General features: G+C 40.6%; 1 protein-coding gene across 2 annotated transcripts in view; it reads left to right on the top strand.

Annotated features, from left to right (window-relative positions):
- The window catches only part of CNBD1 (cyclic nucleotide binding domain containing 1), a 139,216-nt gene extending 128,707 nt beyond the window's left edge, over positions 1-10,509 (top strand). For both annotated transcript variants that reach the window (XR_014566492.1, XM_083747905.1), the window contains 2 exons: positions 9,967-10,026; positions 10,307-10,509. Coding sequence is in view for 1 of the 2 variants with exons in the window: in XM_083747905.1 (XP_083604031.1) it covers positions 9,967-10,026; positions 10,307-10,441 (195 nt within the window). In the remaining variant the exon portion in view is untranslated. The remainder of the gene's footprint in view (positions 1-9,966; positions 10,027-10,306) is intronic.
- Positions 10,510-12,423: the final 1,914 nt, after the last annotated feature.

The following is a 12,423-nucleotide window of genomic DNA, read 5'->3' as shown; positions in this document are numbered from 1 at the left end:
AGACCTTGTGGGGGGCTGGACTGTATTTTGAAGGGGGGGGGAATGAATGAATTCCTATGCCCCACAAATAACCCAGAGATGCATTCTAAATAAAAGCACACATTCTACTCATGTGAAAACACCAGGCAGGCCCCACAAATAACCCAGAGATGCATTTTAAATAAAGGGACACATTCTACTCATGTAAAAACACGCTGATTCCTGGACTGTCCATGGGCTGGATTGAGAAGACAATTGGGGCACATCCGGCCCCCGGTCTTAGGTTGCCTACCTCTGGTACACATGATGTAAATTCACAACAAGGATTGTTGGCATCCATCTGTCTCAAGAGACAATGGAGTGCTCCTCCAGGGGTAAAGTCAAACTGCTGCATTAGCAGCACCAAAGTGACCTTTCTGGGGCGCAAGCTTGGGCAGTGTGTATGGAGGTCCTAACTGCCCTAATGACAAGATTCCACTCTCAGCCTCACTGATTTGCTCCAAAGGAAAGCAGAGCAACACATCTGACACCAGGACTTGTGGAATGTGGCGTACAAAGTGGCATACAAATGTCTTAGGAACTCCACTCTGGATTTGTGTAGGGTTTATTCCTTAGCCTAATCTTCTCCTAAAGGTATCCCACAAGGCAGCGGAGGTTTAGGATCAGAGTTTTTCTCGTCTTAGATAGACTACCTTCCTAGCTTGACGAGCCCCATCTGCCCATCACTTCCCTCTAAAGCACATGCAGAAACCACCTTCTTGTCTGTTGGACCCACTGTTGGTCCTGCCCATTCAATCCACTGGAGCCTGTATTGACATGCAGGGCAAGTCCCCAACTCACCAAGGGTTTGAGGCTCATTGACTACCTTCACCTGGTTTAGCCAGCCAGTCGAGGCCATTCCTGGGGTGTGATCACTGTCACTTGCTGGACAGTGGAGTCACAGGTGAGAGCTGAGTGTAGGGTAGAGACGAAAGGTAGATAAACTACCCCAGGAGGAGCATGATGTGTCCCCCACCAGACGTACTGCCCTTCCCCTATCACCCCATCCACCCCACAACAAGAATATAGCATTGCATATTACCCTAGAAACTTGATTTATTTGATAATGCTGCTTCTTGTATGTTACATTCACCAGAAAATGTTCTTGCTCTTAATGTGTGCATTTTCCTCTACCCCTGGTTTGGTAGATATGGAAATATCATTCTAAAGGGCAGGTTATGGGGCAAGTTATCAGGTGTTTCCAAGGGCTAAATATGACAAAGGTTTCAAACAGAAGCTGCCTGCCTATGAAAGCAAGCTACCAAGGACAGTAATAGTGAATATGCATATTTATAAATTATTCCACAACAGCAGTGAGTCAGTCAAACTGGTGAACTGGAACCTTTTTTCCCAGCATAATGAGGATTTTCACAGAGTCTTGTTTCAAGTGGTAAACCACTGTTCCCAGCCTAACCTTGGTTTTAATTAGTATTTAGATGTGTTTTCACATTTCTTTAAGCTTTCTTTGTAATTAGCATCCTCAATAAAATAAGTAACACATACACATTTCAGTATTAGCCTATTTTCTGGCTCTAATGTAAACACACACACAAGCACACAAATCTCCAGGACTAATAATTAGTATTATTAATTTCTTTTGCATGTTAATAGCAATATTTTCTTAAACTAGATAAAGATTAGTTTATAGTCATTTTGGCATTTGAAAATTCTCCTTCACAAGTTGAATGCATTATCTAAAAAGTATTTTTTTATTTGTAAGATGGGATTTGTACTGTTCAGCATTGCTGTATTATATGAAGACATCTTTAAAATGGTTCCTTTTAAAATAATGTTATACCTTATACTTAATGTTATTCCTTTTACTGTGATAAAGTACATAGCAGGGTATTGGAAAACTTCTCACAATGGTGCATTAAACTGAGTTTCAATAATACTAGCTTTTTTCTATCAAAAACTGTATCCTCTCTGTACGTGTACGGTCATGAACATCATTTAATTGACAGCTCAACAATCCAATCCTAAACAAACAAACAAACCCTACACAGAGTTTTGTGTGCTTCAGCTGTTGGCATTAATTGGCTTAAGTGTACCTAAGCATGTGCTGGATTGTGGCCACTGTTTCAGTGGAAATTACTTCCAAATAAGTGGGTTAGCATCTAAGGTCAAGACACTTTAAGCTTAGAAAGATTAGGTTACTGGCAAAAAAACTATGAGGGGGGAAAAAGCAACAAGAGGCTTTAGAAAGCAAGAAAAAACTCTCTCCAAACCGACACTCTTGCAAAACTTGTTGCCATGGTAGCAGAAAAGGAAGTTAATAGTCCAGTCCTAGAGTGCTTGAGCTGTGGATAAAATGATGTTGTCTGGCTCCCTTCTTGCTATCAAGAAGATGCATTTAGCATAACCAGGGAAACACAAAACTTTCTCACCCAGTGAAAGCTTTATTTGTTTCCCCTACAGAAAATGCTATTATTCCTTCCCCGCCCCCGAAAAATAAATAAATCAACAAGCACTGTAACTCCAGTGACAAGCTCTTACATACCCTCCAAGTGTCCTGATATTCCAGGGACAGTCCCAGAATTACAGAAGCCATCCTGGTTTCTGATTTGATACCAGAATGTTCCAGTTTCCCTTTTCTCTCTCTCCACGTCTTGGAGAACAATTAAAAGTGGTGTGTGTGTGTGCGCGCGCGCAGGCATAGAATCCTGTTTATAATGAAAATAAAATACCTGCACCAAATGCAGGAAATTCTGAAGCAGGCATACGAAGCCCTTCCCATAATTTTGAGGAAACTTCATTTTAAATTCTTTAATTGCACTGCTTCAGCAGCCAGCCATTTTTTAAGGAAGCCCATGGAGTGTTTATTCCTTTTATTGTAAATGGAGCCTGATACTGTCTACTCAGATGTAAATCCCACTATAGTCAACGGAGCTTACTTTCAAGTAACTGGGTAAAGACTGTTCAGCCTTACAATGCAATCCTAAGCATTTTTTACTCAGAACTAAGTCCCACTGTGTTGAATAGGATTTATGCTCTGGTATGTTCCTCGGCCAATAAAGCGAGATGAGCGCCGCAACCCCAGAGTCGACCTTATGGACCTAATGGACTGGACCTAATGGTCAGGGGTCCCTTTACCTATGTTCCTGATCATTCTCAGAGTTTCCATTGCTGCTGCTGCTGTTATCTCTCAACTTTTTCCATGACAGGAACTTAAGACAGCTTATAACTAAAATTTTATTTCATTCCATTTATCTGTTGAAGGTGTTTTTGTTTACAGCAGTTGCACTCCCCCCCCCCCTTTACAACAATCCTGTGACATAGGCAAAGAGCTTGTAATTGGCTCAAGGTGACAGATGCACACGTTCATATGGCATTTGTGTGTGGTGATATCAAATGTAGAATGTCCCTGCAGTTTCAAAGGAACAACTGGGAACCTTAAAGAACATTCCGGATTGTTCACTGGGGCTTGTATTAGACATCTTTTTAATTTGAGGCCAAATGCAAGTCCTGCTGGGAAAGACTCTACCTGGGAGCTCCCAACTGGACTCCTGTGTGGAGCCAACCCCTGCTGAAAACTGGTCAGATGGAACTGAGGAGAAAGATGCTCATTTCACCTTTGAAGGACGGGACAAAGATACAGGTCAACTCCAGGTTTGAGGAAGTTTGATGAAGTCTTATCTCTGTCCCACCTGTACCATCACCAGCATAGCAAGGAATGTAAGATGATGGTGACAGGTGGCTTGAAGGCTGATGCGTGAGTGATTGTAGGAGCAACAACTTATTATATACTGTATATTTAATTGCTTTATTTAAAGATTTATTCACATTCCAAGATGGTTCAGAACAACAACAAAAAACCATTGATTTAAAGAAATTTAAAACATTAAAACATCAACGGAAATCAACAGTAAGTACAGCAGTGATCCAGGGCAAATTAAAATCTGAATGTCATTTCCTGGAATTAACATTCATTTATTTAAGGGCTTTGCTTTCCCTTCTCTGTCTTGATTTAAAATCCAAGCCAGTAAGCAACTTTTGGGGCCACAGTGCTCATATTGTATTTGACTATGAGCATTGCAAGTTGCTGAGATTCATCCCGGAAAAATGAAAGTTGGCTACAGTATATCGCTGATTACCTGTGGAAAGCTAGCATTCTAGCTGTTAACATTTGCACGACTAACATGCCCTCAGATTAACACAGTATCCCTGCTCCCACCCGAAAAGCTTAATAGGCTTCCAGGGATCTCATAACATCTATTTCAATCTTTTGGAATCCATCCTAAATAAGAATAATACATTTAATAAAAATCTCCCTGCTCATAATCACAGATGTTTCTGAAGAGCTAAGGAGTGGGTGGCCAGATCTAGGAAAAGGCTGCATTCTTTCCCTATGACCATCCTTAGGTGGCTTTGGGTGCTGCATAATTTGTGTACATAGTAAGTTAAGCAGCTTCTCTAAGGGACCAGTATCTCTGTAGCTGGGGAATCATGATGTTTTGAAATCCAGATTTGAAATGAACAAGGAGGAAAATGATTACAAGTAATCTGCCAATAAATTTGCGTCATGAAATAATTTTGGGTTGGGTATATTTATATGGGCTGTAAATGTGACAAAATTCAGAATACAGAATATTATGGCACTTTACTGAAGCCCTTACAGAAAGGTACATATTGTTGCCTAAACATGACAGACATCTAGTCTAATTTTATGGCACAGATAAGACATATTGCAGTTCTTTGTAAAATACAATCAATCTATTTGCTCATTTTTACTATCCAATATAAATAAATCCTGCTCACAACATATAATTAGAATGTAATAATCAGTGGAAAATACAGATGAATGTAATATTTTTAGATTGTACACACACAAATTGTAATGATTTAAAATGTACATAAACACATGGATTAATTCATAAATTGAGAAGAGTCACTTTTTCCTTAAGTCATTAAACCAAAAAAGCCCTGAAAAAAGTACTTTTTGGGGGAGCAAGAGAACAGTGAGAGAGCTCACGAGATTGCGGCACTCAAAATGGCCACTGAGGTCTGACACAAAAATTGATTGTCCCATAATTTTTTCCTCTGGGGCCCTTGGGAGGCATGTAGTTGGAAAATAAAACCCAGAAACTCTAGCTCACAAGAAGAATCACATTAGCATTCTTTGGATTGTGACAAGTGTCTCTTTGAAAATAATAATTATTATATCCCTACTGTTTACCCTAAGGTCCCAGGATGGGTTACAACAATGTAAAATCTAACATTAAACACAGTTTAAAACAACTTGCCATCATAAAAACAGGGTGGGTCCTAAACATATTTATCTCAGGTGGCAAAGGTGAGGGAATTTATCATGTCACAATTGTTATTTAGATGGTTTAGAAAAAAACAACCCTTAATATAAAACATTGAGCTAACTTGTGTGGCTTTCTATTATTATTGGGTTGCATTTGTGTTGTATAGTTTTCCATCTTTTATAATTCCGCAGCTGATTTGGAATTGTTTCCAGTGATTGACAGTTCCTTTGTGACCACTAGGAACTTCTTAAATGGCTTTGTTAAATGACTTGAGATGACTGCTGATGGCACCGTAATTTTCTCGGGCTGGTGGCATTTTAATTTTCCCATTGGAGTTTTGATATATATTTTCATTAACATCATTTTAATGTGGAATTATTATTTTTTAAACCCTTAGAATTAATATTCCCTACCTTGCACTCAATATTCCTCATTATTTTTATGAATGCTGGAGGGAAAACTGTGTGCTTATTAATCTTGGATAATTTTTGGTTAAATAGCAATTTATGAGAAGAGCATAATGTATTCCAAGTCATCCACCCTCATTCTGGGTCATATATATATGAAGAGCAGAAATGGTGAACAGGTTATGCTAACTTTCTAATGAGAAAATATTGACTATTATTCTCTTAATGGTAACATGCTTTCTTTTAATTCATATGCAATTTCCCACAAATAATCCAATTCTGTACTCCTTGTGACACCCACAAGGTATACTAGACTAGTTTCTTGAGAATGTCTGAGCACCACTTTGAACAGCTTTGGGTAGTGTTCATGCAGTCTGGGTTGTTAATGCTTAATTGTGGTGCCAAGGGGATGGATAGTCCTTCTAAAACAACAGAAGGTCAGACTCAATAGTCCTTTGGTCCTTGCCAGCCATTAGGAATCTATGATTTCATGATCCAATAACTTTTTCTGATTTGTCTGTGCGAGCTTAGATAATGTAAAGGTAAAAAAGGTAAAGGACCCCTGGACGGTTAAGTCCAGTCAAAGGTGCCTATGAGGTTGCAGCGCTCTTCTCACTTTCAGGCTTAGGGAGCCGGCATTTATCCACAGACAGCTTTTTGGGTCACATGGCCAGCATGACTAAACCACTTCTGCCACATGGTGGACTGTGACAGAAACCAGAGTGCACGGAAATGCTGTTTACCTTCCCGCTGCAGCAGTACCTATTTATCTACTCGCACTGGTGTGCTTTCGAACTGCTAGGTTGGCAGGAGCTGGGACAGAGTAACCGGAGCTCACCCCATCACGGGGATTCAAACCGCCAACCTACTGATCAGCAATCCCAAGAAGCTCAGTGGTTTAGAGCACAGAACCACCCACAACTCCTTAGATAATGAATGCCTTTCTAACTAGCATATACTGTATTTTTCAGTGTATAAGATGAGGTTTTTTGCTTTTAAAAATAGTAAAAAAATTGGGGGACGTCTTGTACACGAAACATGGGCATCTAGGAGAATTTTTTTAATATTTAAGCATATGTCTGGGATTTTGGCTTGGTCAAGCTGAGGTGGTTCCTCCTGCTGCTGTCCTCCCTTTCTCCTCCCCTTCTGGGTGCATGCTGGCGACTGGCTCGCTTCCTGAAGCCCCCGCTGCCTCAACCACAGGATCGAGAGCAGCTGCCACCACCACCACTGAGAGCTGCCTCAGCTACCTCTCCCTGCCCTTCTTTCCCTTTTCCCCTATTCCCCTCTCAAACTCCCACCCTGCCCGCATCCTGCTCACCACCTTCCCCAGCTCAGTTTGCTCGATGGGATGGCCCAGCGCAGAGTGGGTGCTGCCTTCCCCTGTCTGTTCCTCAGTATCCTGCTTGGGAGCCTCCTTCCAGTCACTTCCACTGAGGGGGAGCATGTGGTGCCTCAGTCGCTACCTTTGCTTCTGCACCACGGTGCACTGCATGCACCTCATGCTGGAAACTTTGAGGGCGATTTCTCCCCAAAAGATCAACAACTTCCCACCACCAATCATCCAGTTTTTCCTTTCTATTCTAGGCTTTCATTTTCTTAATGTTGGGTTCAAAAAATAGGGGTCGTCTTATACATGGGGTTGTCTTATACATGGAAAAATACAGTACTTTTCTTGATACATAAAACAGAACTACAGTGGACGCTCGGGTTGCGAACGTGATCCATGCGGGATGCACATTCACAACCCGCAGCGGCGCATCTGTGCACACGCAGGTTGCGATTTGGCGCTTCTGCGCACGCACAAAGCGTGATTTAGTGCTTCTGCATTTGCACAACTGCCGAAACCCGGAAGTAACCCGTTCTGGTACTTCCGGGTTTCAGCGGGTCTGTAACCTGAAAAAACGCAACCTGAAGCGTCTGTAACCCAAGGTATGACTGTATTGTTGACATTTGTCTGTGCTGCTGATGTGTCTTTTAAGGTGGTCAACATGGTGATCTCTAGATGTTGTTGGACTACAGTTCTCACCATCCCTGATCATACTGGCTGCAACTGATGGGAGTTGGAGTTCAGCAACATCTAGAAGGTGCCATGTCAGCTATCCCTGTATTAAAGCAAGGTGTGCTACTAGTCCCTCCAGCACCTAGCAGCCATTTTGTTCTCCCCTTATCTTTGCATCCCCCCCCCTTCACTGTTGGCACGTTTATCCTCTCCAGTGCTTGAGCAGAAGTTACTTTCATTTGAACACGTATGAAACTATCTTAATTGGATGAGCTCAGACATGAATCAGATTGGCTCTCTCCAATTGGATGACAGTTCATCTTACTCTGAGTCAATATGGTATGCTGCTGTGCAGCTCACACATAATTCCAGGTGTCCCCAGTTGTGCTTTCAAGTTCCTGGTGAAAAGCTTTGTGATCTCATAGAGATTTATTTTTCTGCATACATATTGCCTCTGTTGGATTAAGATGATTCACTGTTGCAATCCTGCAGTTAAGTACTATTGGTAGGGTGGCAGTTAGAGATTCTCATTTCTAGGATGTCACACACCCTTGCCTTCCTTAGATGATGAGACCCTATTGCCCAATTTTCATTGAATTGGGTTTGTTAATATTATGTTTCAGGAGAGTATATATATATATATATATGCGTTATAACTTCAGTTTGGGGAACTGAGTTTCAATGTGTGGGAAACATCTGAATGTTTTGCACGAATGGTCTTAATTTGCATAATTCTGCTCCAAGTGAACTCACGGGATTTTCCTTTGTTTATTCTGGAATGCTGTCTTTTATTGAATTTAAACGGCTGCTTCTAAAGTGATTGACCCTGCAACTTTCTGCTTTCTCCTACTTCCATCTCTCCTCACTTGTCACTTTCTGACTCCCAGCCATTATTAGTTTCGTAGCAACGGGGATCACATTGTGTGGCAGTCCGCAGGTTGTGTGCATTTTCTTGTTTCCGTTGTGGGTCAAGGCACTTATCCAGGAGCTGAACACAGGAGGTGTAATAGCTGGATTTTTATGTAGGCTTCACCCCAAGAAGCGTTTTGTGGAATAAAACTTATATCCCTTTTGGTTCCTGTAAATATCCCTTAAATAGGTATATTGCTTTATGCTGCATACTAGCTCAAGAATTGGTCCCAGGTGTTTCCTTACAACAATGATATATACCTTACTTACTGCACCTTTAATCAGATCAGTTACAACAAGCTGCCCTTTTGTCCATTCATGGTAGTCAAAACTGAGAGTACTTTATTTGTTTTAAAAGCTCTTCCTAAAGTACAATCTAGCCTATAGAGTTTGAGGAGCGTTAGTAAGAAAAATGTTTAATTTGGGGCTACAATTAATGTATTCATTAGTTACATGCAGTTTTCATTTGTGTATCTTAGTACAGGGTCTTTGCCTTCTGCAAATGAAAACCAATTTGGTATATGTGTGTGTGTATATATATATACACACACAAAGCACAAAGCCAAACCAAGCCAAACCAAGCCAAAGCACAACTAAGTGCAATACAGCCATCTTCTCAGGAAAACTCTTCACAAAGTTCAAGAGGTCAAGACACAAAGACTTTAGCAACTAATCCACACCTAATGACCCACCTAAGTGGTACTCAGGATATCACTCAAGAAATCACTCAAGGTATCTCTCAAGTAATTAAGGAACAAAAGAAGAAAAGGCACACTAGCCTGGGAACTTCCTCTCTGCCCAGAACATTGGAGGCTAGACACCACACCCCCTCTACAGTATTTATAGGAACTCAAACATTGAGATCCCGCTCTGTTCCAGTAACAAGAAGCCGAAAGCACCAGCCTGAAGATGACGAGTGAGACCTCGTCGAAACGTCGCCTAGACACCCCAACTTTTACACGGGAAGACACCCGAGGACACCAAAACCTGCATTCCTGTACCCGTGAAAATCTACGAAAGCATATATATATATATGTATATATGCATATCTGACTGAGTGAAAGAGACAGTTGTTCAAAAAAGCTGGGTGGTTCTGAGAGAAACATATGCCAGTGTTTTGATAGTAACCTCCTTATGCAGGGAACGCTATTCTTCTTATTTGAGAACAGTTATTGAATTCTAATGTGTCCTGCAGTGATAATATTCCATGACATGTTGTTTAGAAATGAGGTATTTTATGTAAAATCATATAAATTAAATCATGAAGTCTTGGAGGGATTATAAAATTAGGTAGTTCTTGAAGTTAGGCCACCAAGGCTAGATAATTGGAAAAACATTGGGTTTAAACTATTCACCATTGTTCTCTCTTTCTTTGCAGGATGATCTCAAGTTTAAATATATTAGAAAAGAGACAGAAAAGGAATGGGAGCATACAAAGGTAATAAAATAATGGAGAACATTTTGAACAGGCTTGGGAAGGAAAACATTGCTTTGATTACTCCTAATAGGGCACCGGGGTTTTTTTAAGGTTAAATAATTTCCATCAGTTACAGTCCACTGTTTAACCAATATGAATCAATAAATGCTGTTTCTTGCTTACTGAAGTGAATGGAGTTACTGGAACCTTCCTGTGAGTAGCCTATATTATGATTGCTTACTAGATATCGAAGTACTGGTTGTTAGGTTTTAATATCCAATATTTTTCTCCCTATTATCAGGATATCATATTGAAGGATGCATTGTTCTATAATGGCATTTGTCCTGGTGTCGGAAAATGGATCCACAAACATCTGATTTCCAACTGGGGTGAGAAAAAGAATCAAGAGGATGCCCACGTTTCGACCTATAGATGATTTCTGTAAAACAACATGGATATTCAGTGTAAACAAACAGTTTAGCCATTGCTTATTTCCTCCCTCCACTCTTCTGTTGTCCTTGTGGCTTTTTTCAAAATTACTTCTGTTTCCCATTCACTACTGTCAATAGCCCAGTGTGCTACTGTTATTCGTTTCTTTGTGGTATCCTTTCCTTTGTCCAGCTCCTCTTGATTCCTGTATTATAAAACCATTTAATGTTCCTATTTCAGTTCATTTTTAATAATAATAATAGTAGTAGGAAAGGTTACTCCATTTAGAATAATTTAGTTATCCTGAAAAAGCCTATGGAAAATATCAGGGTCAACAGCTTTCTGGATCAGCATTCTCCATATTTAATTAAACTGGGTTTTCTTACTTTAAAAAAACACACACATGCAAGTAAAGAAAAAATGGACCAAGACCCTAAACATAAAATTATGTTGCTATGTAGTGAAATGAATTTGTTTTAGGAGTTAATTGATTTAATTAATTAAGAACATTAATCAGCCTGCTGGATCAGGCCAACGACCCATCTAGTCCAGTATCCTGTTCTCACAGCAGATGACCAGATGCCTGTAGGAAACCCAGAGGCAAGATTTAAGCACAAGATCACTCTAACCCTCCTATGGTTTTCAGTAAGTGGCATTCTGAAGCACTGACACCTCCAACTGTGGAGGCAGATCACAGTCATCATGGCTAGTAGTTACTGATAGCCTTTTCCTCCATGAATTTATCCAATCCTTTAAAAAAGCCATCTAGGTTGGTGAACATGACTAAGTTACATCAATTAATTTCAACGGGCCTCTTCTGAGAAAAACTGAGTTGAATACTACCCATAGTAAAAGCACAAACAGATTTTTACAGAATGCTTGTAAATTATTTGGGTATGTATATATTATCTCACATCATTAACTGTTGGGAGTTGATGTGCGTCAACATGGTGTGATATTATTTCACACAAGGTCCTAAATAGATATTATGTATAAAATGAGATAGAAACACAAAGTAATACCAGGTCTCTGTTTCCCAGATGAGCCACCCCACATGTAATCCCTCAGATCCCTCTGTAATTCTGACCTTTCTGACCTCAAAGACTGTGACTAGACTGTGGTATGAGCAAAACACTTCCACTGAGCTCTCATGCATCTCACGTCTGTGGCAGAAGTCATACAGAGCTCCCATTTATGTGTTTGTCCTGGAACTGGCCGCAAGTCAGGGAGATGCTTGGCACATCAAAAAAACAAGGTCCTCCTTACTCCATGTGACTTTGATTCTGGCACAGAGGATCACCTGAAGGAGCACATTTTGACTCCTATGAACAGCGCACACATCCCTACCCCAAGTTTCTATGGAAACAGTAGTACTTTTTGGATCCACTGTAATTTATGAGAAGCACCATAGAGTGAATGAGTGTACTAATTTACCAGTTTAGTTCTATATTATCCAGGGATGGGATTGCACAAAGAAAGAAGCTTGTTTTCATTTTCTTAAAAAGAAAAAAGAAGTGTGTTCTACCCAGGCTTCTTCTTTTTCCCTCCTTCCATGCCCACCAAAAGCTTCAGGCCCTGCCCACCAGTAGCGGTGGTAGCTAAAGGTTCAGAAGGCAGTGCATATGCGTGACAACCATGCGCCTGTGCTGTAGGCGTCTCTGAAGCCTTGCCCTGTTGCAGGGCTGGGAAGGGCATGGAGATAAAACATTGATGCTTTCCATTTCCATCTAATCAGCCTATTCTTAGGAACTGGGCATAGGGGATGTGGGAGGGAATAGTCAAATCATAGAGTTGGAAGGGACCATGAGGGTCATTGCAATATTTGAAAGAGGAAAACAAAGGTGCCGGTACTGCGTATTGTTGAGTAACACCAGAAAAAAAGTGATGGTTCTAGCCATTAATCATGTTTCTGTTACATTTACACATTGTAATTTGCACACTCATATAACCTCTGTTCTAAAGGGGCTGCATTGGCTGCCATTTCATTTC

The sequence above is a fragment of the Podarcis gaigeae genome, assembly GCF_964106915.1.
Source record: "Podarcis gaigeae genome assembly, chromosome: 7".
NCBI classification, from domain to species: Eukaryota; Metazoa; Chordata; class Lepidosauria; order Squamata; family Lacertidae; genus Podarcis; species Podarcis gaigeae.
Note: the sequence above shows the minus strand (reverse complement) of the source record. Positions and strands in the feature narration are given on the sequence as shown.